This window comes from Epinephelus lanceolatus, chromosome 12, assembly GCF_041903045.1.
Source record: "Epinephelus lanceolatus isolate andai-2023 chromosome 12, ASM4190304v1, whole genome shotgun sequence".
NCBI lineage: Eukaryota > Metazoa > Chordata > Actinopteri > Perciformes > Serranidae > Epinephelus > Epinephelus lanceolatus.
In genome coordinates, this window is record NC_135745.1 from 4129260 (window position 1) to 4157096 (window position 27837).

General features: G+C 40.2%; 2 protein-coding genes across 4 annotated transcripts in view; both read right to left on the reverse strand.

The window, feature by feature from the left end:
* rnf31 (ring finger protein 31) overlaps window positions 1-15604 on the reverse strand; it is a 67715-nt gene extending 52111 nt beyond the window's left edge. For 2 of the 3 annotated variants that reach the window (XR_013492417.1, XM_033651515.2), the window contains exons 1-8: window positions 15369-15604; window positions 11929-12127; window positions 11501-11647; window positions 10382-10537; window positions 9003-9059; window positions 6854-7052; window positions 2031-2217; window positions 701-834 (exon numbers count right to left, since the gene is read on the reverse strand). Coding sequence is in view for 2 of the 3 variants with exons in the window: in XM_033651515.2 (XP_033507406.2) it covers window positions 701-834; window positions 2031-2217; window positions 6854-7052; window positions 9003-9059; window positions 10382-10537; window positions 11501-11647; window positions 11929-12126 (1078 nt within the window). In the remaining variant the exon portion in view is untranslated. Of the gene's footprint in view, window positions 1-700; window positions 835-2030; window positions 2218-6853; window positions 7053-9002; window positions 9060-10381; window positions 10538-11500; window positions 11682-11928; window positions 12128-15368 lie in introns of those variants that run through there. The other variant, XM_078172883.1, reaches the window with a different exon arrangement.
* Window positions 15605-18195: 2591 nt separating this feature from the next.
* LOC117271679 (potassium voltage-gated channel subfamily B member 2-like) overlaps window positions 18196-27837 on the reverse strand; it is a 43859-nt gene continuing 34217 nt past the window's right edge. Inside the window, exon 3 of the mRNA XM_033650008.2 lies at window positions 18196-27437. Within this exon, the coding sequence (XP_033505899.1) occupies window positions 25413-27437 (2025 nt within the window). The 3' untranslated portion in view covers window positions 18196-25412. The remainder of the gene's footprint in view (window positions 27438-27837) is intronic.

The following is a 27837-nucleotide window of genomic DNA, read 5'->3' on the forward strand; positions in this document are numbered from 1 at the left end:
AAAACAAAGACGATCTCCTTCCATACTAACATGCCTTAAAACGTATATCCCATGACCATTCACATACACTGGGCATGCACATACCAATATAAACAAGAAGCAGATTGTCTTCGCTGCGGTTGGTTGCTTAGTTACAGAAAATACTGCACAAATGATGATAAGTAAGACCAGTAAGACTGGGTTCCAGTAGTATGTCAGAGTAGTGTGGACACTGGGTGTATGTGTTTTAAAAAGAAAATGTATTAGTGTGGATATAGCCTTTCATGAGAGTGATAGGAGGAAGCCCCTAGAGTCTGAACAAAAAAGCGCTCCAAGGGGCCCATTTTCACACATATACTGATGGTTGAGACTGCAATTGGGCCTAAAATAAAAGTAGTACCAATACACATTAAATGTTCTAATCAGGAATTACTGCCAAAATTTATATTACAAACAACACTGAAATCGTCATGATATACTGAATTTAATCCATCATTTAATTAATACATAATGAATTATTTCTACTCAACAAGCCTAACAACTTTCTCCAATGTGACAGCAGAAGTAGTAAGTGAATGGCATATGTCTTGGACTTATTTGCTTTTAAGTCAGTTTCTTAATCACAGAGGAAACTAGAAAGTAGTAGAATACAGGAAGTGGGATTGGATAGTGGACTGATGGGGATGTGGAGCTGTGAGATGTACCAAGAGACAACACAAACCAGTGATGGTGGCAGGCTGAGATTCATCTGCTTTCGAGCTGATCAGTTCCAAGCGAGGGCGCTCACACTCCTCACATAGCACATTATGGACTGAGTTGAATTTAGTGCAGTGGAGGCAACACCACGTGGAAGAGCTGAAACAGGGGGAGAGGGACTGTTATTCTGTTAGATGAGTTTGTAGGCTGAATATACATCTATATATGGTGATTTTGTCCACACACTTATCATAGTCATACTAGCACTCAGTTCCAACACACTTACTGTACGTCCACTATGTCCAAACTGTCACTAGACATTGCTGCAATCTTGGAACCCATCAGCTAGCAGTCTAACCACAATTTAGCCACTGAGAGCAACAGCAGATAGCCAGCAGATATCTGAGCCACAACTGCCTCTTTTGTTCACCAGTCATTGTTTACACTCCAATAAGCAACTTGAGACACAAGACTGGAATTGGAGTTGAAAGATAACTAATCTCTAAACAGCAATCTGCATATGAATACAGATAAATTAAAACAAAGCTAATGGAAAGCTGCATCGTCATGAGACGACAGCAGATGGACTACGAGATTGCATTTTGGCAATTGTGTTCCACCTATTTTGCTCCCCACAGACTGTTTACCTGCAGGCAATCAAGGCCTGCTCAAATGTGATTGGTCAATTCTACTAGGACTACTAACAGACACCAGAACACTTCAGATACCAAAATCTTCTCCTGTTGCAGATTCTACATTCACACCTGTTAAGAGATTCACTTTGCTTTAACTTTGAACATAGCCCTGACTGTCTGTAACCTGCAGAATTTGATTGGTTGAGCTTGTTTAGGGCAACGAAAACCCTAAATAGAAGCACAGTCTTGGCAGCTCCATCAGCCAATCATTATTCGGAAAAAAATATGAGCAGTGCTGACATATACACCTGCTGATACCTGCTGACACCTGTTAGTGAAAGGAGCAGTCAGAGATTCTAATCCAATACAATTTTTGTGAAATTCACTGGACATCTCCTCATAGTCTGCTATTGTTCATACACAGCCCTGGCTCTGTAAATGAGACACCAACAACGTGGCTCGGACTGAGTCACATAATACTATCACATTGTGCTCATGCACAGGACAGGGGAAAGACCATGGACTTATAAAGAGAAAGGCAGTGGGAGTGAGAGAGAGGTGTTCATACATCAAAAATCTTTCTCCAGAATGGCTGACTCCACATTTACAAGTTACATTGCTCAGCGCATCCTGGAGTGAACTGTTATTGATGTTGACTGACAAGTAGTATGATCCAGCACTGCGCGTGGATCAGAGTATTCCCGTTTTATATTGCCTGACCTGTGACTGTTCCTGTTTTGGGATGATGATGATGAATATGATGATGATGATGATGATACAGCTGTTCGACGGTGGTTGGCCCTCTCAGGGTAGGAGTGGTACAGTTTGTCACATTCTGAGCAGAGTCCCTGGAGGCAAGTGAGGCAGTGGGCAGAGATGCGGAATATTCCACAGATAGCGCAGTTCTCTGAAACAGAGAAAACAGTTTACTGTCCTAAACACTGTCACATTATTTTCTGTCACATCACACATCACATTATCACAAAACAAGTTACTTTACTAGAACACTGCAAATAAACCTATGGAATACTGTGTATAAATACAATGTACCAATTCAGTGTCCCAAAACACTCTGTCTACAGTATGTCTAGGTGTATCACTAACTTAGGGACTGGTCTTTACCTATGAGGAGGTGGGGCAAAAAGGGGGAGGCATGTCAAAAACAAAATTAAGCACTAGGGTGTAGGGACAACAGCCTTCTAAACTCCTCCAGAACCTAGATTGTAAGTAAATGGACAGAATGAGATGGGCCACTCTGAGGGTCAAATGTTTATTGCTTTGGCCGTTTCACCCCAAAGTTGATGAACTCTTTCACCTTCATCCTAACACCAAGGGTGGTAAAGGTGTCAACTGGAAACCCTTGAGATCCCAAGTTTCTAATTAACATCCTGGGAAAATCCAGCGTTTGACAACTCAGCCAGATTAACTGCCAGACCAGGGTCATTAACTATGCTTTTAAGTTCACCACATCCTCTCCCCTTTTTGTCACATCTATGGGTGCTACCCCATCTTGTTCGCACCCGGGTGAAGATGAGATAAGAAAAACAGATGTGTGAGTCGTAAATTCAGTATTCTTGAGCAGCGGAGACTAAGTTCCTCTTGTAACCAACTTGAAATGTCTCTTGAAAGTAAAACTATACATTTTATCCATGTTCTAACATTGTAACTGTGCATAATCCTTTTTTGTTAGTTGAATGATTTTTTTCCCACTCTTGTAGGTCATAGTATGAGTGAGTTATAATTTCATGTGTTTAATCCCTCATTTAACATGAAGTCATACTGCCATCTTGTGATGGTAGTTAAGAAGGGTTCCCGTAAGGAATCCCATATTATATTTCGAGTTAAAATATAGTTGGATTGATTAATCAACTTGTCTTTATCAATATGTGCTTTCTCATTTAGAATGTTCAAGTAACTGCAGACTAGGGTTGTTTGTGCATGAAACATTTATACTTGTGTTCTGCTGATATATGCGGTATAATAATCATATTAAACCTAATTTGATGTTAAGAGCCAATTTTGACCATAATGGGAAGAGTATGTGTCTATCGCCTGTAACATGTTAAAGTATATAATCTCACAAAATAAAGTTCATTAAGTTTCCTCCGACATAAAGTAATGTCTAAACTAAGAGACCTGCCTTGCCTCAAACAAGCCCACTCAACCTGGTCAGATAAAACTATTGAGCTCGGCGCATCTCCTTTTCTTTTCTTTCCTTTCCTGTTACTACTTTCTTCCCTCATTATTTTGTTCCTTTACTTTATTTTACTTTTATTTTTTTCCTTTCTTTTGCCGTCCCTCCTTCTAGTTATACTCTTTATGTCTTAACCTGTTACACTCTTAAACTTGGTTCCTGCGTAGCCCTTTCTTTTCTTACGATCGAAATTATTTAAAACTTTTAAGTTTTGCTCGGCATGTCCAGGATTGTCTTGTCTGTCCTGAGTTTTCTTTCTTTTTGTCTGTGCCTTAAGTAACATTATACCTGAAGCAACAAAGCCAGCCGATTGCAACATTTTTTATACACATTAATAATAAATTTGATAATAATATCGAATGGCCAATGAGATTGTTTTCAACCTCATTATAAGCGAGTAGCCACAGCTAAACAGATGAGCTACTATTTGACCTGCAACTCCATCAAAGATTCATCGGATCCAGTGCTGCCAGACACCTATCAAAGTGTCCGCAAAGCAGTGGTTTCTTTGCCAAATCAAGAGACTTTCTGCAGCCTAAGAGAACCGATGTTTGAGGGCCACCTGAAGGACGTTGCAGTCAGGCTCAACCGCCCCTCCACCACTGTGTTACAGCTGGCTTCGTTCTGCTGGGAAGCCTGGGAGCCGCAAAGTGACAGTCGCTGTGTAGTGATAAGAGTTGATAGAGGACTTAGTTATTCATTCATTCATCTTCTAACCGCTTCATCCTCTTGAGGGTCGCGGGGGTGCTGGAGCCTATCCCAGCTGACATCGGGCGAGAGGCAGGGTACACCCTGGACAGGTCGCCAGACTATCGCAGGGCTGACACATAGAGACAAACAACCATTCACGCTCACATCCACACCTATGGACAATTTAGACTTATCAATTAACCTAATCCCTAATTGAACGGCGAGGATGGAAGACTAGGATTTGTCCAGTGGAAGTGGGGTGTAGGGGATTCATAGCAAGATCAGCTGTCTCGCTCCTGGGGGAACTCGGAGTGCGGGGACAGAGTTTGAGGAAGACAGTGAGGGAAATGTCAGATGTAGCAATTAAATGTAGCCAGTTTATCTATAAGAGAAGAAGTAATGTCAGTTGGGGGCCAGCAGGGGGAACTACTAAACAGGGCACATAACTCCTTGAGATCAAGTGGAGAGATCCACTTCCTCTCAGGAGGAAATCCAGGAAGAGGAAGTATTTAAGTGTGGTAGTGGCCTATTTGAATCCATTTTGTTTGAGGCCATGCGGCAAGGTGAGTGTGCTTGCTGATCCTGTAAGTTCATTTAGCTCCTTTAACTTTAGCTTATATTGTAGTTATGCTATGTAGCGTGTGAAATAGAGTGTGGTGAATGTGCTAGGAAAGGTAGTATCAGCCCTGCTTCTACCTAGAGCTCGCATGTATGGAGCCTGGGTTTGGTTGAAGGTGGCAGTGCTGTTTGGGCTGAGAAAGCCATGCGTAAGTAAGGTAAAGGAGGTTATTGGGTTGGTGCAGGGAGGAGAGCAGTGACCTGGCATTAGGGGAGTGTCTCTGGGACGCTAGAGATCACTGTCTAGCCTCCTGGAGGTGTCGTGGGACCAACTAGACGAAACACTGGTGAAAGGAGGTTCCCACCCGATGACCCCAAAGACATGCTAGTTATCACTGCTCATTGGTTTGTATAGTTAAGCCTTGCCATATTAGCTTATCATAGGGCTTAGGTTTTTCTTATCATAGGGCTTAGGTTTTTCACTGAGTGTTGATCCTTTCTCTAGAGCACAAACTTCTTGTGTTTATTTGAAATCCCCAATCTGCATGTCTTTGCACTGTGGGAGGAAGCCGGAGTGACACGGGGAGAACATGCAAACTCCGCACAGAAGGGCTCCCACACCCGGGATCGAACCGGCAACCCTCTTGCTGTGAGGCGACAGTGCTAACCACCACACCACCGTGCAGCCCGAGTCTTAGTTATTCTGATGTTAATTTAGGTTTCGTTAGGTAAATGGTTTTGCACATCCCTGCGTCCCCAGTTTATCTATAGTCACATACTCTCTCACTATCGCTAAACTGAATAACTGACAAAAGAGTTACCTCTTGCCTTAATCCATTTATACATACTGTTGATTTTGTGTTATTTCATATCATCCTCATTTACTATTCATTTACTTAGTTGTTAAAACATTTAGCCCTAAATAAATCTTCATTTATCGCCAAGTCGTTGTCTGTGGATATTTCTTTTGAGCAGGAACTAAGATCACTGTATAGAGAATTCATAACCCAGGTAGTGAGATTGATTCATTATTGATAAGTGTACTGACGAATTAATAATTGGTTTTCGGAGTTATTAATTTGATTAGTCGCTTAGTTGAGGGTGCTGCCCCTAAATTTATTACACGTGCAAACAAAGGTATTGCTCCTACAAGGGAGAGACTGATGTATTTTGTATTGTGTATTGTGTATTTCAAATAATAACAAGCAATACTAATGTGAAATCATTATTTACACAGGCACTACGAGCACTGATACTGATGAATGCCGAAATAATTTCCTTCTGCGAACAGATTACACACAAATTCGTTCTACTCACGTTTAATGAAAGATACCACTCATGTGCAACTCTTCCCCCAGAGAAAGAAAAAACACATAACCCAATCTAAGCTTTAAACAGTGAAATTCAATCAAAATCACTTTATTCTGATCTCATTTAAACTTTGGTCAAAAATAAACCGTCTGCATGAACTAACCAGCATGCACAACAAGAGTGAAAAACCAAGGCTTTTTTCAACTCCAGGTTTTTGTCTTTAACTTTTGAATTTCAATCATCAAAGATTAAGTTTCTCTCTAAAAATCGAGTAAGTAATTTATGGTGGAGGGAGGGTCATGCATCCTTTGCTAGTCACTTAGGGAGGCTCAAGGAAAAATATTTGTAGCTTTATGGATAGTCAAAAACAAAACAAAACAAAAAACAAAGTCACGACCCAACCACCATCCTTCTCTGATAAATAATGAACAGTCCCTTAAAAAGTCAATTTTCTGAAGACAATGTGGTTGAGTAACTATAATCAGATTATTTGCTGGGGTGGAAATGGTGGAATAAAATGATGCTCAAAAACATGCAAGCAGGACCATGTTGAAATCTGTAGTGTTCCTGGGTGGTGAAAAGTAGCTGCTGGATAGTCTGTCAGGAGGATACTCTGTTACTGGCATTCCAAAAAGCAACACACTGGAAGTAAAAAAACTATGTCAAAACACCCAGGTATATTATTTTTCAGTCCAGAGTACTATGTGCCTTGACCCATCAGGATATACCACTGTACACTGGTGTAAGCCACTAACCAAGTAGTCAATGCAGTAGTTCACACTCTCCTTACCTGGGTGTTTGTTTGAGGAGATGGAAAAGACCTGAATGGACCTGAGACTATGGTGGTTAGAGGACAGAGACTGGCCATGACTGCCGTCCCTGGAGGAATGATGGTGGAGGGGGAAGGCTAGAGACTTGGTCTGACCGCCTGAGCGGCATGAAGAGGAGGAGAAGTGGCAGACCACAGCATCAGTGTTGAGACCCACATCCTAAGAGGAGAGAAGAGTGGGTAAGAACTGACTTGAAGAACTGGAACTATAGGCATCATAAACTCCAAAAAAGAGATGGTTCCACTCAGTGTGATGTAATACCAACATTTCACCAGACACAATGGCTTCATCAGACCAAGCTCTCCTCACCACCCTACTATGACTTACTCACTATGGACTTACTGTGTGACAACCTTTTTACTTTGTCCAGGAAAACACAAAGAGGTATGTTTATGCTAAAATGAATGTTATTTTGGTACATTTGATTTGTCTCAGATATATTAACTTCAGATAAACTTTACAGCTTACTTTTGCACAAAATGAGAATTTTGTCCCTGGTCACTTACATTGCATTCACATAATGAATGGATATCTTAATCGCCAGTATGATCAAAACAGAAAACAACAAGCAAAACCTATTGTAATCTCCACATGGACATTTGTCAATTATTTTCAGACAGACTTGAAAAATTGTACAGCTATCCTTCAAAACCAGACACAGCAAACAATGACCTTAACATTTATTTATTATGTTTCATATCACAGGCCTACAAATATTTATTCATATCTCATAATTACCAGACTTTGATCCTCTGCTATGCAGCTATGTCGCACTATGTGCTCATAATGAATTTCCCATTTGGGACAATAAAGTTTATCTTATCTTATCTTACTTGGGAGGGGTTTGTTTCCTTCTCTCTTGGTTCTTTAGTTCTGAACCTTTCTGCCCCATAAAAGAAGTTCAGATCATTCATTCCCACTAATTTCTTACTCATTGTTCTAAATAAAGCATATGGTTCAAAGATGCAGCTTTTCATTGTGTAATTAAGCAAAAGAGGGACACTGGTTATCCATCACATGCGTACACAGATCGAGTATTTAATATCAACAAAGCTGTTTCTTGATATCAAATACTCGATCTGGTGGTCAGGAAGAATGAAATAGAACAATACTTACAACACTAAAAAATTATCTCCACCAAGTCCTATGGGTAACATTATATTTACCATAAAAAGTCATCACCAACAACGACGTTTATAAACTTCTACAACTTTTATTTAATCTTATTTCATTTTATTTATTTAATCACAGAGCTGACTTTGCAACCCAATAGCATTTAAACAGGGCAAAGTTTTCAGCCTAGTTGCAATAAACTGAAATGACATGCAGTTTTGTCGGCCATTGGTTTCAAGTCACTGCCTGTTGAGCATATTGAACTCAGTTACCTGCCACTCTCAGTCATTGGAGAGGAGCAGAGACTGATTTTCATGACGTAGGTGCTGAATGTATTATTTCCAGGGGGTGCTTGAAATAGCAGTCCCATCCCTTCACCGATTCTCCACACCTCACAATATGATGGTACATTGGTAACAGGCAGGTAGGTAGATGGGTAAAGGTACAAGTAACAATCAAATATCAAACCCTCAAAACATCAGCACAAAACAAGAAAACTAGGAGGAATGGAAGGATTGAACAAAAATGGGCTGACTCACTGAATATCAGGAGGACTGATGAAGGTGGGGACAGGTGAACGGGTGGGTAGGGAATGTCAGAGAAATACAGGGCTGATGAGAAAAGTGGGAACAGGTGAGTGGATGTGTGGAGCAGTCAGGTAATGGGGAGGAAGAGGAAAAGTCTGAGGGCATCTGGTGGATGGAAAAGAGAAGAGGAAAGGTTTGGTTTGGGAAATCAGACATGTGGCTGGAGAGGGGGGACTGATAGGCTGACTGTAATGGGCAAGCCTGAAAAACCCTTTTGGCATATGCAGCTTGTCAGCAACTTTTATTAGAAAATGTGAAAATAAACTTAGTTAGGATGTCCCCTGTAAATTCCTCGTTTCTGTGCAGCATGGGATTCAATATTGATTTACCCCATAATGCAGTCTTTGCCAGTGTATTAAACATATAAGTGAAGAGATGACAGATATGAAGGTGGTATGATGGACTCTACCTTGTGTCTTAGTGTAGGAATGATTCTCTCATAGAACTCAGGGTGGGGATGAGCCTCCTAAAATCAGACCAAAAATATTATTAATGCTTTTTTATTTAAAGTAAAACAAAAGGTGTAAAGCAATCACTGTAAACCCCAATTCACTCACTCAACTTTTTTTTCCCTGGAAATAGCTTGCACTCAAAACTTTTAGTACAGTATAGTACAATACAATAACATAAACGTTGTTGTTAGTTGTCACATGACGCTTGTCTAACAGGAATTTTATGTCAGTTTAACATAACTTTTTCATTGTTGTTTGAGCATTTAATTCTATGTCATGTGAACTTAAAAACAGAGTATACATTTTACAACAGCTTTTTTTAAAATTCACTGAATTATGAAAATATATTGTGGCAAGTTTAAGTGTATTGATTGCTAGGATAAGGCAAAGAGATGAATTCTGAAACAGGAAGTGCATTAACATAAAAAAAAAAAATGTGAGTTTTTGTGTCAGGTGAACATAAAGTTTTTATGCCATTTTGACAATCCAGGGCATTTGTGTAGACTTCACATTTAAGTTTTGTGTCATGGATGAATTGGGGTTTACAGTGGCAGGTATACCAGAACTTGTAGCCAATGTATTTACCAAGTGTGTCAAACTGAATGCACATTCTCTGCTTTACACTCAGTTTGTGCTTTTATATCATATTTGGTAATATCAAAACTGTAAACACAACTCACTGCTTACAATTAGTTTGTAACACTCTCCCTGCAAAACTCTTAACGTTGATCTCTACAGTGCTACATTATTTTGCCAGTTGCCCCGAAATTGGCACATGTGCTGCCCAGCTCATAACAACATCGCATGTGATGTGGATGAGGTCTTGTAGCCAGACTCACAATAACCAGGGGATTTAGTCTCATTTTTTTCTTTTGTTTTTTAATTTCTGAAATAACCATTTTTTCTACTGTGCTTTTGTTGTTTGAGGAGTGTCAGAATATTTGATAAAAAAAAAAACTTTGCACACTTATTTGTACTGATAGTGTGTTATGTTCAGAATACACATCCACACATTTGGATACCTTCATGTCTGTGTGTCACGAAGATCACCTAAGTTCTTTTATGTATGTTGAGTTCAGTCTGTTCGGGCTCGTTCAGTCTTTGCTCATAATCAGTCAATCTCTAATGTCATTGACAGCTTTTTTAAGGATTGATACTGTCATTTCTTGTCAGTTGATTCAATACCTACAACTATTATACAGCAACAATCCTGCTGAAATAAATACTGATACCTCATTATTACCCAGCCCTCATATACAAACTCTATTTTTGAAGTTTAAGTAGCAAATAGACATGCAGGAATTGTACACACACACACACACACACACACACAAACCTTAATAAGCATTTCTAGTTCCATCCTAAGACTCATCACTTCTAGTGTTACTGCAGCAACTCGGCCAACATCAGGATCTGTGACATCATCAGGGAAGCTGAGCCCATCTGGCTGCTGATTGGAGTAACCATAGAGACAGAGCACTGCTCGTCCTCCCTGGGAGCAGAAAGAAAAAACAGAATGTAATGTGAAGTCAGCTTTTTTCTTAACTTTCCCAAACAGTCTGACTATGAAGTTAGACTTGCCCGAGCTCTTTATGTAAAAGTTCTGTCAGTCAGCATCAGAAATCATTTCCTGGGATCACGAATAAAAAGGACAGGACTGAGAGAATATTGTAGTAGTGTTGAGCTACCACAAGACACATTAAGACACATTTGGGACAAGATCAGGAGTCAGGACACAGGCTGGAACAGGTCTGGGAAAGATTCGGGATAGGATTGGTTCAGGGCAGTTTCAGGGAAGGACCAGGGGTCTCATCTATAAAACAGTGTGTAGGATCCCTACTAAAAGTGTATGTGTGGCGTGCACATACGCGCATATTCTGATTTATAAAATTGTGTGCAATTTCCTTTTATGAAAGGTGCAAATGAAAAAGGTATGGCTCAGTAGCACCAGCATAAATAACACTACTGGTTTGAATGTTTATGATAAAGTAGTGCTATAAACGATCATGTTTGCAAGCTTAGTTTAGAGTTTCCCTACAGGTGTGCATATCGTCCCATCAAATTTGTTTTCACAGATTACAAATTTTGCATGGAAAATAGTGTCATTCAGGCCTCATCTTGTGCTTATGCAACGGTTATAAATGAGACCCCAGGGTGGGTACAATTTAAAATATTCATGGCTGCTGAACAATGACTGCTGTGTGAGAGCAATAAAGATGCTCATATCTCTGCTAACTTTTTTTTATTTACATCACCATCAGTAAGCCAATATGGAATTGCAAGTGCAGGCAATAAGTAGACTGACTAAAAATGCCATCAATATGTCATAATTTGTAACTTAGTCTTCAGGTCTTTGTATTACTTTCTTTTGTTGGAAGTTTTTCTGATCCCTAGCATGTTTTTTTATAGAGCACTTGTAATACTCCACTACACTGTATAATAGTTTTTTTGTTACCTGAATAGCATCCACGGTGGCCCTAAACACTGGGTTGTTGTGTTTCACAGTCCTCCAGTACTTTGGCCTGTTGGGATTTGTCAAATTACAGCCATACTTTTCTAGAATGTTCAATGCTGTAGACAGGCGCTGGAGAGATGCAAGGGTCTGAAGCAGAATCACAGAGCAGACAAAGTTCAATCTGAAATAGAAACATGCAATTAATCTCAAATCCACCTGCACCCACAGTTGTTCTGGCTCTGTAGTCATTTACTCCATCTGAATTTGAATTTTGTATATGTCTGAATAGAAAGCAGATGTATCACAACATTGTTATTCTCATTGTTGCTGTTATTGTGTCTATTCTTATTAAATAATAAATATAACAATAAGTACCCCAAAGTATATAATTCATACATATAATGTGTGTTGCACTTGTTCTGTCTCACCTCCTTCCTGTTGCTGCCGAAGCTGTTTTCTATGACCATGGTCTCTGCAGCGATGTGGCAGTATTTGGAGCATGGTGGTAAGGGCAGATTAGCCATAGCCATCACCCCAACCCGCACCTCCACCACCCTGCCACCAGAGTACAGGCACACTTCGGCTCGACTCCGCACCTCCTGCAGCTGCTCCGACAAAGATGGCATTCTACACACACACACACACACACACACACAGTCAGTGATTGACATTGACATGCAGTTACTTGAGATAAAAAACAACAGGGCCGCATTTACAGTAAGTTACACAGTACGTTTATAAAAGATTCATATACATATCAGAGAAATCAGAATTCTTTCAGAGGCTGGTCTTCTTTCTTGTCATTTGATATTATGGATAAAGCGTTTTTGAAGGAATTTTTTTATAGTTATAACAACTTTGGGCCTCATTCACCAATAACTTCCCACGTTTTTTCTTACATTTGTTATTTAAAATGGTCCAATAACCCCCTCTACATCAGATTCTTGATGTGTTCTTTAACCACAGAATTGTCTGCATCTGTGGTCTTATTAAGATGAATCCCATTGTGAAAGCTGAAAGCTTGTGCTAGTGGGTAAACGCCCTGCAAATGTCCATAAGAGGGATTGAGATAACAGGGTGTTGTGAAAACAGAAATTTAATAATAAGAAGAGGAAGAAAATACAACTAAAATTCTGAAGAGGGTGGAGCACCGCACTCCAGACATTAAAAAAAAAAACAAACAAAAAAAAACACGTCAATAACTCTGAATTGCAAGTATTTCTGCAGAGAGTGAATGTCTAACAAATTGTCATATTTAGTAGCATCAGGAGTGGAAATAAAATAACACAAACAAAAAGCAAAAGCATAAGATGCAAAAACATGTGTTATTCAACCACCTAACCCGCAAACTTTATGTATTATAGTAGCTCAATTGCTAGGATTGAGAACAGAGATAAGCATTTAGGTGCTCTCCAAGCTGTGTGTGTTTGAAGAGTAAAGGGGAGAGAAGGTGGACTATTTCATGCAATATGTATCTAAGTTATTAATAACTTACCCAGAGGGCTGTTTTGTCACTTCATGTCCCGCCTGACTGAACTGCCCAAAATATTTTCTAGCACGATCAGTCACAAACTAGCATGGGTCCCTTTAACATAACTGATGTGAAATGAAGTGTAAGTGTTTTATTTAATTTAAAAGACCATAATGCTTTTTGTAAAACAAAATCAAAATAATGATTAAAAATATTATCAGTTATAGAAATATTTCTGATATTTATATCGTATATTATTATACAAGAGCAGAACTGAAGAAAATGCAATTACCAATTATTCTGTATTAAGATGTCAGCACAAAATGTGTGCAAGTGTGCTCTTGAGTGTGTGTAGATTCTGTTTTTACCTAAGACCAAATCTTAAACAACAAAACTATGGTGAAAGTCAGAGTCTTTGTGAAAACTGTGTATGTGTTTTAAGAACTTTCATCTTTACAACAGTTGGTGAATTAGGCCCATAGTTCTTTACCCCTCTTTTTATTGTGTCCACACCGCAAGAACTACGAACGACTGTAGTTCTGAGAACGCTGTTCCAGAGTAGGTAATCTCCCAGCACAAGAGGAACCAAAATCTTTAAAAATCCATTATCTTACATCATTTCAATGTTCATATTGCTGGTGCGAGGAGACAGAAAAAAAGCCCCTGAAGGTATAGGCAGTTCCTTTCAGAAAGTCTCCAGAACTGTTTGGTCCAAAAAATGCCTATAGACAGCAGCTCTTTGGGGCTACACTTAGGCAAAATTGTGCTTTGAGCTAAACTGTAACATCAGCATAGTTATGCGCTCACAGTAATGTTGCCAGAATGATGATGTTTAGCAAGTATAAAATTGAAAAGTCTCAGTTTAGTGTGTTAACATGCCAACATTCCTAAATAAGCACTAAACACATATTACAACTGATGTTGTAGGCTGATGGGAATGCCGTTCTTTGCAAGTATTTGGTCATAAACCAACGAGTTGAGATTTGGCAAGGCTTAGGCTGATGGTCAATGCCATCTTCTATTGCCAATGGCACCAACTCCAGGGTGCATTTTTTATGGTGACACTAATGGCATTTATTGCGTGCTTAAAAAATATCTTACAGCAGTCCCACAGGGCTACTGCCACCTCTGTGTCCCATGCCTTAATGGAGAAAGTGCCGCCTTCCTACGAGCCTACAGAATATCAGGGGACCTTGAGATTGCAAACCATGCCATTGAATTGTTAAGTATAGCTTGGTGCAAAAGATGGAAGGATACTTTAGCAGCACTAAATTTCACCCACTCTGACAGGAAATCTTAGAGTCTCAGCTGCACAAAAACCCCACACTCAAAGCCGACCCTCATTTTATCAGGTAAACGGATTCAGGACTGGCCACGGCCCCTGGTTGGTGGAGGATTAGTCTGGCTAAAAACAGAGTTCAAATGACGTTTTTCCATACAACTTTTATGTCAGGGCTTCAGGACACTTGGATCACTACGGACGAGCAGTATGGAGATATTTTGTGGTTTCAATTATGTGTTTTTGGACGTTTGAATCTGGGGCGCCGTCAGCCTCCATCAGGTTGTGTTGTGTTGCTACCCCCTCTCCCCTGGGATCTCTGCAAGTGTTTGAGGACTCTAAAATTTCACCAGAGCCTTCATGGGCATATGGGTGAGTAGATAATGGCTGAATTTTCATTTTTGGGTGCACTATCCCTTTAACATCATAATGCCCATGCATATTCTTATCATAATGGCCCACTAGCAGATGGAGAAATACAATAGAATGCTTTTCAATGTATTTAATATTTATTGTGCAAAATAAGAAAAAGCATGTTGGCCGGTTCTGATCGTTAATTTTAAAGCCAATATCGACCCATAATGATGACGTGCCAATATCATAGGGCATCTAGAGTCCAAAGTATCTAAAATATTGTACTTGGCAACATATTTTCTTTATAGGAATATAGCTGAGAATAATTAGAAATTACAAAAGTAGCCTAACACTTAGGGTAGTCTTCAGAATTTTAGGTGTTTTTCTTGGTAATCTACCATTAAGTGTCCCACATTACTAGACTTCACCCTATTTCAGCTGAATTTTACCTGAGTCAAATGTGTAATGTTGGACTTCTTAAAGAAGTCACTGCCTACATCCTACCTGAATGTCATTGTCACTGTGCAGCAGCAGGTGAAATGACCAGTGACATGCTGAAACTATAATCAAAAGTGCAGCGCTTCTAAAACAAGGTGAAGATGTTACCTGTTCTCTTTGTATAGCCGTGAGTTAAACATGATTGCCAAATGCAAAGCCTGCACACCAACACATCGGTCAGCCAGAGTCACACAGCCATGCTCGCTGAATATCGGTAGTGTCTGCGGTGGTGACAGTGGTCGGTAGATGCTGGTGTTGTTGCTTACCTCCCTGTAGGAACACAGCGATGAAATCCCGGTGCAGCTCTTCACGTTCCTCTCTCCGCTCGCTGATTTTATTCACACCCAGCAGCGAGCGATCTCCAAATAGCGTAACGATAAAGTAGGATGGACCCTGTCACAGCAGTAACGGATATGTCTGCCACTGGTGTAAAGCTAAATATGACCGTGGTGGTGAATGATGTTCACTGTATAATCCTTCTGAAAACACACCGGGCTCTCCCCTCAAGCTGGAGCAAAACATGGACGCAGCGTAGCTGACGTCATTCATTGCTGTAGAGCGGCAGTTTCATGATAATGGCATTTATGAGTTTTAGGGACTGTTCCTTATTTATGAGGGGGAAGGGTGCCGCGCAAAAAGGGGGAGGCATGTTAAATATTTTTTAAGCAATGAGGAGAGACTTGTATATTTTATTTTTGACTGTAGTTTGTATTTATTTTACCGATTTTTAAAAGAAAACATGCCTTCCAACCACAAGTGCCAAATTTACACCATTTATCATAGTCAGAAACTGTAAAAACAGAAATTATTGTTGGGTTTCTGACCGTCCTTGGACACATCATCTGCAACAAACACTTCTGTCACAAAAAAACAAATGTGAGCTTAAAATAGTGATATTCTGATATTATATTAATTTCTATAGCCTACCAAAACAGTTTGCACACACTAACCAGCACGTATGACACGTATAAGAATGGAAAACCTAGGCTTTTTTCAACTCCAGGATTTCATCTTCAGTTTTTAAGTTTTATCTTTTAAACATCAGTGGGTAAGTTTTAAAAATCTAACAACTAATTTATGGTGGAGGAAGGTCACTTAGGGAGGCTCAAGGGAAAATATTTGTCGTTTTTGGAGGGCCAAAAAAAAACCTAACACCCTAGCCATCCCCCTCCACTATAAAATAAAGAGAAGTCCCTCAGCACGTTTAATGACTTTTCATGTCACCCATATATCAGTAGTTATAACTCAATTTTATGATATAGTTATCTTATAGTTGGCCATTTAAAAATGTATATCTATTATCGACCTATACATAGAAATCTGTAGCCTGTATTCGGATATTTACCTTAATAAACCATAGCCACTTCTAGTCTAACGTATCATCTCAATGCAAAACATGTTAAGAGCTCCACAGCTGTCGGCCACAGTAGTGTTGCTGTTAGTACTTGTGTGCTTCGCCAAACCACGCTCACTGAGGGAAAGCGCCTGAGCAAGAATACCTCTGAAAAGCTGACAAACACCATTGTAAAATGGATTGCTGTCGACTGCAGGCCGATTTCTACCGAAGAAGACAAGGGCCTAATGGTGAGTGGGGACCTGTTTATGCTGACTGTTGACACGTTGAGTTCTCTGACTTTACAAGGAGGCGAGTGCTATATCACCATTGTTGTGCACACTCTCAGGGATATTCTTGTTTACTGTAAATTGTCTGTTAGGAGCATTTGCAACATGGTAGTCTGTTCTGTCTTCCATTTGGCTACTTGTAACCATGTCATGGTTCACTGAGACTTTTGCTGTGTCAGATGTACAGTTTAGGGCCCACGTGAGAGGCTGATTTTTTTAGCCTAAGTGGTAGGCTTATTTATTTCGTAGCCTCAGGTATAGGCTTATTTAGCCTATTTATTTTTTTAGCCTAAGCGATGGGCTTATTTATTTTGTAGCCTTGTAGAGAGGCATGTTATTTATTTTACGTTAGACATGATAGTCAGATAGCCTAAAATGTTGAATTAATATAATATTGACTTCTAAAGCCACCTTTTCTTATGTACTCAATGATTTACTCAATAAGCCATAATAATGTAATGTGTTTGAAATGAAATATCTTCATCTGGGGCTTTTCCCAGCAAAAAAATGGGTATAAGATTAATTTGCGATTAATTAGATTAATTAATCACAGATCCTGTAATTAATTAGATACATTTTTTTGATCATTTGACAGCCCTAGTTATATCATTTTGTTACTGATAAAATGTATTATATTACTGTAACACATTACTTTTGTAACGCATTACCCCCAACACTGCTAGCAGCTAATAGTGCTAACTCCATAAACAGCACTAAACAACAGCAACATTGCTGACATAACTAATAGTGTTAAACAAAGGGAACTGTAGGGTGGGCGCTACGCTTCTGAGATGCCACCATACCAATATCAGCTGTAACTGAAATCTAGTGAGATACACACATGCACTAACATGCACGCGCAGCTGGACGATCTTACTGCAAAAAAATCACAGAAATGCTTGGATTACAACACACATAGAGGCAGCGTAACTTCATTCTCTGCTCAGGTCGCCATTACTCCAATATATCTTTAGATAGCTAAGTGGTTTGCATCTGTTTTAAAACTCTGAATGTCACATACAGTACCTCTAAAAGTATCAAAGGTAAACATTCTCATTAGGCAGCAAAATGCCCCCTGTCAGTATAACACTGCAGCAACATTGTAATGATGCTGTCGTGTGAAGTCGTGGTGGCCCTAACATAAACTTATTTATATACTGCTGTGTCAGTGGTTCAGTCTTTAACAATGTATTATATTATAAACTCATCATAGGTTGTCTTTATAAAATCTTTATCTGAAAAGTGAATATAGCTGTTTAAATGCAGTGGAGTATGAAGTAGAAAATAGAATTTAGCCATGTTTGTGCATTTAGTTGAGTGGTGCAAATTTAACAGATTAGCAATAGTCATATTAGAAATATCATCTGACATGCAGTTACACTGCACTTTTTGGGGCTCACCTTGCCAGTTGCCTGCATTCTCACACATCCACTCATGCATAAAACCAAATACAAAACACTCACAAAAACGTAGGTCACATGAACACATTTATTTGTCTTGAATATTGGTAACTGAATCAAAAGTCCCTATCATTCTCTATCATTATGCTGACTTACAAATAATGAAACTGACTAATAATCACACAGGCTACTGTTAAACAAACAAAGTAGATGAGGATGGAAGAGTGAAACATTAGTGAAACAATAAAGAAGGAGAGCAGGCAGGAGAGATGAAGAAGCAGGTTTTAACAGTCTGGTTTGGGTGGTTGTTAATCTAACTGTACAAAAACCAAGTGATAAAAACCACAAATACAAGTGGAGATTGTGTGACATTTTTCAGATGATCATGATGATATGAGGTTGTGCATAGGAGAAACAATGCAGTGTTCATATGGTCCCTGATCTGCAGCAGTGACAAACCAACACTTTCTGTACCACCAAGCCACCTCTGATCCAAGCAAAGCAGGCAGAACTGTGGGGGGAGAGCATTCCTTCTACAGGGGACAGAGGTGAACCAGGGATGTACAGTATGTACTCCACTTCTAAATCATTCTCATCTGAGCAGAGCACACCTGGGTGACTCTGTAGTATGAAGTATGTCATGATGGAATAATTTTAGAAGCATATTTAGATATATTCACCACATTGTGATCAGAAAAGCACTCAGCCCGTTCTCATTCCCAACTCATCAAATACCGCCACTTTGTCAGCAAAAAGGCACCTTTCGTGGCAGTATGATATGACGCCTGGTGGCATAAGTTTATAATTCCACTGGATGGTGTCTCATACTACCGCAAAAGGTGCGTCAGTTTATAACACGACCAGACAGCGTCACATTGAAAGACCACCAATAACAACATAATATAATGGCTCTAAAGTCTCTATAAGGTAGGCAGGAAGGGTAGTTGATGGGTCCAACAAACCCCAGACTTTCACCTTTGAGTCCAGTGTTTGCTTCCCATGTGAATGTTGAGCCAAACCATAATTATTTTTTTTTCTAAACATAAGCATGTGCTTTTATTCCCTAAGTCTAACTGCATGCTTTTGTTGCACCAGGAAATAAATATAAGTATTAGGTGTTTTACTGATGTAAGTTTAATGTGAAAAAGACAGAAAACAGAGGTGCATATTGAAAAGACACCATGCATGTAACAAGTATAGAGTGCTCCAGGGATGAAGTTTTTATGTAGGCTGATGCAAAACTAAGCTTTGTCCTGGTTCCCTTGTCAAAAAGCCTGTGGGATTTTTCCATTGGATCATTTTGGATTATTGCAAAAAATAAGCTCAGTAACAAATAAATGTTTATGATACTACATACATGTTTTGTTCATCAAAACATAAACAGCCATAAACAAACTACACAACACCACCACAACCATTTTGTAAAGCCGTGTTCGGCATGATGATGTTCTGTAGTCTCATTTAGCCACTTGTTTGCAACCGCCTTTTTTAAGACACATACAAGCTTTTAAGTTCATGAGTGGGGTATTTACTAACGTAATTTATGTTGGAGAACAAAACTTGAACGTCTCTTCAGTTTGTGTTAACTACAGACCTTTTGTCAGGCATCTAACCAAAAACCCATTCAAACCTGTCGACTTTGAATTGAGGGGACCTTGAGTGGTTTAATGCTAACTCATTTGTGGGTTTTAGGACTCATTCCTGGGGCACTCTATTGACATGGCATCCCACAACGTCCTCAACAAACCCACCTAGAGCATCATATGGAGATTTTAAAGTCCACTGACAAAGTGGGGATATTTCAGCAGCTTTGACTTGAGGTATCGGCTCCCAGAAACAGTGTAAATATAATCAGAAATTAGTGCTCCCCATCACTTACACTTACAAGATCTATGAAGAGGATTGATGTTTTTCTAACACACTGCATCTCTATAACTATTGTACAGAAGGTTATGTTAACTGGTTGTCACGTGTCCATATTGTGATCATTTCCCACATGCTGGGGTGGCAACTTTTCTGTGTTGTAGTTAACCAACATCTATTAAATGTCACTGTTCATTTAGTGGAGTCCTGCAGTTGAAATATATAGTATGCAGTGTTGCTGCAGCACCAAATTGATCCAAGCTGAACTCCCTACTCAACATAACTGAAGCCACTGCTTTCCACAAAAAGTTTCATTTCCTGAAAGAAAACCCGACATTGTGGCACAGTGAGGTTCAAACTGTATGCTATGTTGCATGAAATCTAGGCGACTGACTGGAGTTGATTAAAGAACACACAGCTGTAAAGAGAACCTGAGGATTTGCATATCAACATTTCCACTAAACAGAGATAAATGAAAGAAAATAACAACAAAAAATCTGGCCATATATTATACAGGTTTTTTTTTCACCTTCTCATAAATTGTCTATTTATGAAAAGGCACCCATTTTTTAAATATATTCAGATGTTAACAACACACAGCTCCAAGTTCCTCTTATAAAAATGCAATGAATTAGTTTTAACTGCAAACAAAAACATGATATTGTCATCTAGAAAGAGTAAGTATACTCGGGAACACAGTTAATATTCATGTTTCACATTGTGACTGGTCACTCTGCACTGTGTGAGAGTAAATCCATTGTGCACACAATTAAATGTGCGTTTGAATGTGTCAGCATGCATTGAAATTAATGCACAGCTGATCTAATAAAAACATATCCATCAAATACAAATATACAGAGTACTAAAGAGGCATCAGATCCTTTCATTCAAGTGCCTTACAAATGCCTGTAGAGGGCGCTCTTATACTAAGTTTACAATGCAGTCAGCAGCCATGCAAAACAAGCCTCACAGACACACTCTTTTTTTATCTCCCCCAAGTCATCATATTTGAAAATGCTCTAGTAAGAGCAGTACAAGCTGTGTATGGAGTCACATGAATTTAGGGACTACCTCCTTCGTGACAGCACACTCACCAAGTGAACTGCTGAGGTCTGGGAACATGGTGATGGCTACAACAAAGTCTAACAAGTCATGAAAAATGCAGTCAGATGATCAGACAGGTTAGACGCAGACTGACAGTTAATCCAGATTATCAAAACTCATTTATTTGGAGGTAAAACTAAAAGCAAATGTACCTGAAATTTTGCTAATAATTCTTTATTGTACAGAAGATAGGGGTGATTCCACAAAATGTTGTTTCGATATGACACCAAGTAATACAGTGCCAGAATCACCAATACTGAAGCCCATATGATACTTTTTATCATCAAAATTAGTGTACTTAAATGTAGAGTTGAGCAGGGTTTTTTTTTTGTTGTTTATTTTTTTATTTTGCTAGACAGTGTGCTGTGCAGTGTACTTCTGGTGACGTTTTGGTCCCCAAATTTTGCTGCCGATTGAGCACTCTTGACTTTCACGCTACTCTTTGGTATAGACAATGGTTGACACAATGCAGCATCTTTGATTAAGTCATCACTGCTATCATGTGTCAGAATAAACTAGCCAGGGTGCATGCGGGTGCACAGTGTGTGTGCGACACATATGTTGTTTAAGTGCAGACAACACAAAAACAGTGGAGAAGCAAACAGTACACGCATTAGATTTTTTTGCACAGACCGTTTGACTTGTAAAATACAAATAGGTACAACATAGAACAGAGAAAATAATCCCTTTTTTGGTATCGATTCCATTGTTGCTAGGATCGATATTCAAAATGAAAACATAGTATCTAGTGTATCAATATTTTGGTATCAATCCACCCACCCCTAACAGGAGAGCTGTATGCACACAGCTGCAGTAAAGGCTATGAAGGAACTCATTTTTTACAACTAAGTGTTTTTATGCTAGAAGGCAGGGGGTAGAGCCTGCCTGCCTCCGTGATCTCTCTTCAAGAATGTGTAATTTTCAAGTTTTTATAGTCTTGATGAAATCACTTGTGCAGACACACACTTTTAGACAAACTCTTCTCAAAAGCATTCATGGTGTTAAGATCAGTTGGTCATGGGGAAATAAGTATGAAGAATGAAAATGGAGAGCTTGAGAGATAAGTTTAAACCTGGTCTGGTCTCACACCTCCACACACCTGGCCAGTCACTGTGAAAGTGACTGCTGGGTTGGCAGTTTGGAAACATTACAAAGAGTGTTGGATGCAGCCTCCAGCCCCATTTAAATCAAACAGGTACTGTGCTTGAAGCACACTGAGGGCCTGACTCAGGCTGTTCGCATAAACTGTTAATACGTCTTTCTATGAAGAGTAATGCACCCAAATTCATACATATCCCATGTAATCATTAGCCAGTAATTCTTGCATAACCCATGTATTTTGGAAGGCTGCAATCTAGGGCTGCACGGTATATGCGGTAGACGGTAGAAATGATATAAATTTGGCCCACGGTAGAGATTTGCGCTCTACCGTCCTATCGTCGATGACGTCATCGCACCTACCTCAGTGTGAAAATGGCTGCGAGCACAGAGACAGCGGAGCAAGAGGAGCTGGTTCACGTCCGTGATTTAGCGTACCACGTGCAACATGTGTTGCTGGAGAACTTGTGAGTGAGTGAGTTAATGTCTTATGAACAGCCCCGGACTTCTCAGACTCTTTTAGCGACTTACCGCTCAGAGGGAACTCATTCAGTGTCTCCTCTGGCAGCAGCACAGCGTCTCTCCCTCTCCTCTCTCGCCGTGCGCACACGGGAGTTGGTTTTCGGCAAGATAGTTTGTCATAAACCTTTGGTAATGTAAACCTATGTGACGCTAGGGGCTCCACAAAAAACTCCATATGTGAATGTGTGATAGTTGTGGTATCATAGCAGCCTGTCATAGGTTACAGCGTGATGATTAGAGGAGAAATGGCAGAGCATAAAGGTCCAGGTGGAAAAAACACAACTCAGTCATTTAGGATTTTGCTAAAAGAAGGAAATTACCTTTTGATATAGATCCCAGGGGACATTTTGCACCATAGAGTACTGGGTTTTAATTTTGAGTTTTGAGATCTGCATTCTGTACAATAAATGCTCTAAAAAATACATTATATCTTTGCTTTTGTTGTTGTTGTTTTTCTTATCAATTTAGCTTTGCTAAGGGACTACAAAACCCATTCAGAAACACTTCTATTATAACTTTTACACTTAAATTTATACCGCGATATATACCGTTACCGTGAAGGGATTCGATTTATACCGTGATATGAATTTTAGGTCATACCGCCCAGCCCTACTGCAATCACATGACCAGTGTGCTGATGGGAGCAAACAAGGAAGCAGTCCCGAGTGGTCTCGTAAGGAGGCAGGTTGGGGTAGTGAATGGATCACAAAAATGCTAACATTCACTTGGGAGAACTGTGTGAACTTTGAGTCATTTTAAGGTACGTCCTCACCATGTTTCTTTTGCTAAACCTAACCACAGTAACTTCAGTTGCCCAAACCCTAACCTCCATAACTTTACGTTAATAACCTAACTTTACGTTAAGCACATAACGTCATTTTTAAGCCGCTAAATCATAGGATATCATATAAACTGCTGTGTCTGCATTTTCATAGGATGTGTAGCCAAAGTATGGTGGGTCTACAATCAATTTTTGTGTACATTTTTACAGTTTGTCTTTGTTTTTGTTTACAAATAAGTCAAACTCACATGTTGGTTTGTTTCCAACCTGTCTGATAGTTTGACTGGTCATTTTTCTTTACCCCATTGGTCTTCTGTTAACTGATGTTACCATGTTCCCAGATCTCACCCATTAACTTAGTGAGCGTAGTTTTATTATTATGGATAGAAATGAAAGTAAAAACTACAAAACAAGCCCCAAGTTGTAATAAACCAGAATAATCATTTAATAAGACACTAGTCTCACAGAGACTAAAAGAGATTGTGTGTTTGGGTGCTTGTCGTCAGCTTCCTGAATTCAGGAGGGATGCCTAAACACTATTAAACAAGCAGCTGGCCAGTCTTTTTGTAAAGGATGGGAAAATAAGGTCACATTTCTCACCCTAATTTTGATGTTCCATTGGAATGGGTCACGCCACATTGACCTGTTATGACACATTCACTATAGAAATGAAGGAGAAGCCCCTGAGCTGGGATGCAGGCAGCATGAGATGACCCACACATGAGCGATCAGTAAACTTGTCCACTGTTCTTGTGCGCTTTCCTTTCTGTCTTTATATATGTACTCATTTCACCTGTCTTCTTATGAGGATATAGTGCTGTTTCCTAAGCTGTTTCATTTTTTTAAGGTTTTTTTATTTGAGAAGTGTGTGCGAACAGTGGTCTAGCTGTGAATACAATAGCCTTGCATCCCTATTCTATTCCCTTTTCATCTTCAAGAACCTGTTTCAGGTATTATAGAAAAAGGAGAGACAAAATTTAAACCAAAAAAAACAAAACAAAACAGAAACATAAATGGAAAATACATTGTTGAAGCACTGAGACACATATCAGTGTCTAGTATAAAGCAAATGCATATGTCCTCTTGGACTACACAATGCCATTTGTGTCCAATGAAGTGGTGAGAATGGGACTTTATTGTCCCGTGTCATGTGCTTGTGTTTGATCTGGGTACCATTACAATAACATAATACCTAGACCTAGAGAATGATGAGTAAGCACAAGACTCATCATTAGGGTTTTTTTGAGTCTTGTAAAAGATAAATGTTGTTTAGACAGCTGTAAAAAAATTATTACTTGTTTCTGCCTTCCGTGTTTCCTTAGTGGTATTAGTCCATCATAAGAAATAGGCCTAAATAGCAAGCAATAGGAAACTGAAAGTTACACCCGTTGAGCTGTACACAAAAACTCTTCCAGGATAGTCATAAATATTCTCATTCACACAAGGCTTTGTTTATGCTCACATTTGAGCCCTAAAAGACTTATTAGTTGTCACTGTTTTGCTCTGCAGCATATCAGTCTGGTCTACAAAGAATAAGCCAATAACACTGACATGAGACAGTGTCTTTGAGATAGTACCCAGAGAGTAGGCATGTGCTTCTGACTTCCCTCATGTAATAAAGCCATGTGACAACACTACAGAGATGTCTGTGCCTTAATAGCAGTGCTTGTCAAATAAAAAGACAAGAGTCCAAAAGTCTTGTGGGATGTGACAAGTGCATTGCTCCAGAAAAATTGCAAAAACTGTTATGATAGGTTTGCTAACACTTTGGTGTGTTTCCGTGCAGGTGCAGAGCCCACACCAGGTCCGGCAATGGTTCCGGTTTGCTCTGGGTAGTTGCTGTCATCCATCCCGTCGACCTTATCCTCAACCCATCTATTTGGCATCTCTGTCCATGAACGTTTCCGTTCTTTTAGGGCTCACATGCTCGTTTCACAGGGTGGTGTTGCACTTCTGTCCAGAGCAATGTGATTTTCTCGTTTCTCTCCACTCTGGTCTGCTCCCTCCCTCTCTTCTCCTTCCTCCCCTCCTTCCGTAGTTACCAGCTCCTGGGTGCAGTTGAGAGGGCTGGCTTTAGACGACAGTGGGCTAGCACTGCTGCCTGAGCCGACAGCAGACCTTTCCATGTGATTCCTCCCCTGGTGGCTTAAGCCTGTGAGCTGCCCTTCACCTTCTAAGCTCCTGGCTGCTGAGCCCTCACCTCCCCCCTGGGAGATGCTTGGACTGACAGATTGCTGGGCCAGCATCGGAGATTGCAGGATCGCCAGCGGAGACTTAGCTTCCTGGGTTATAGAGCTAGGAGAGGGAGAGAACCTGGAAACAATGTCGTCAGAGAGTAGTTGAGCAAGCTTGGCTGAGCCAGCAGAGGCTGGGGTTGCTACAGGTGTCATCACTGCCATAAGCACCTCATCTTGGGATCCAATGAGGTCAACCTTGAGGGCTCTTTTCTTTTGAGGGGTGCCATAATCTTGCAAGGAGCTGGAGATGCTGTCATAGGTAACCCCAAAGCTTTCCACACTTTGTGGCACCAAACCTGAATCTCCAGTCCCACTTCCTCTGGGGCTGGACACAAACTCATACAAACCCTCTTTAATGATGGTCATTGGCTGGATGCTGTCAGGGCCCCTGTTAGCCTCCATGGTGCTGATCTGACTTAGATCCAAGGGAGGAGGGATGCGCTGGTGTCTAGCACCAGTTTGAATCACTTCAGTATTGGGGAGCAGAGAGCTTCTTTCTCCTCTTTCCACTGAAAAATCATCAGCCACATTGGAGAATTTTCTAGCAATGCTGACTTCAGGAGAAGTTTGTCGGGCTTGAGGGGAAGTCAATGCTTTCATCTCCATCTGTTCTTCTATAATTTCCTCCTGCTTCTCCTGAATGGCTGCAGTCTTGTTGTAAGCATCCTCAAGCCGCTTTGGGTTGAGGTTTTGAAGCGTAGTTTTATTAGACAAAGGCTTGCCTCGTTCAGGGGAGCCCTGCTGAGCCACTTCCTGGTAATGAGAATGTTGGGACTTGCTTGGGCTACCCACCTCTGTATTGGAGTAGTGTTTGTGGTAGCTCCAGCGACTGGGTGACAGGTGATTGTCCACAGGACACTTGCTGTCCTCTCTCTTTTCCACCAACACATCTGTAAGTTCCATACTGCGTGCAAAAGCATCCTTTAAGTTAATAGAAATAATGCTTCCACTGCGTTTTGCTCTTTCAAGAGCTTCCCTCCTCTTGATGGCCTTCTCCTGCCTTTTCTGCTCTCGGTAGAACTCAGAGAAGTTGTTCACAATGATTGGGATGGGAAGGGCAATGACCAACACACCTGCTATGCAGCAGAGCCCTCCGACAATCTTGCCCAACAGGGTTTGTGGGTAGATGTCTCCGTAACCAACAGTGGTCATAGTAATCGTAGCCCACCAGAAGGAGGCAGGGATACTGGTGAATTTGGTGGCATCCTCATCCTTCTCTGCAAAGAACACCAAGCTAGAGAAGATCATAATGCCCATAGCTAAGAAGAGGATCAGTAGACCCAACTCATTATAGCTCCTTCGCAAAGTGAAGCCCAAAGACTGGAGTCCTGTTGAGTGCCTGGCCAGCTTCAGGATCCTCAGGATCCTCATAATTCTGAAGATCTGGACCACACGACGCACATTCTGGAACTGCATCACATTCTTGTTAGACTCAGTTAGGCAGAGGGTCACATAGTAAGGCAGGATAGCCAGCAAATCAATGATGTTCAGTGGGGCTTTGATGAAACTCCACTTGTTGGGTGCTGAGAGCAGGCGCAGTATATACTCCATGGTGAACCAGGCGATGCAGACAGCTTCCACATGGGCTAGGCTTGGGTTGTCATTGAACTGACCAAATTCATCCACCACCTGGAGCTCCGGGAGGGTGTTTAGCGACAACGAGATGGTGGAAATGATAATAAACAGGATGGAGATCATAGCCAGGATCTGCAAGACAAAGACAAGATTGGGGTTATTGTATTAGCTGAGCATTTTTCATCATTACTGATTGCGTTGTTATAAAATTTGGTACAGACATTCCTGTTCTCCACGGGAGAAATAACAGATCATGTCAGTGAAATCCCATAACTTGTCATCTAGTGTCATAATTGAGTCAAAATATCAATTTGTCAAATGCTTTGTTGGCCTCAGCTGCAGGCTGCTTTGTGTACAGTGCTAATTAGAGATTATTGACATGCTAACATGCTAGGTGTACATGAAAAAAAAGATTTTAAGGTATGTCCTGACCATGTTTATTTTCCTAAACCTAACATCAGTAACTTTGCTTGCCTCAACCCAGCCTCTGTGACTAATTAATTAATTACATAACTGTATATTTAACGTCATT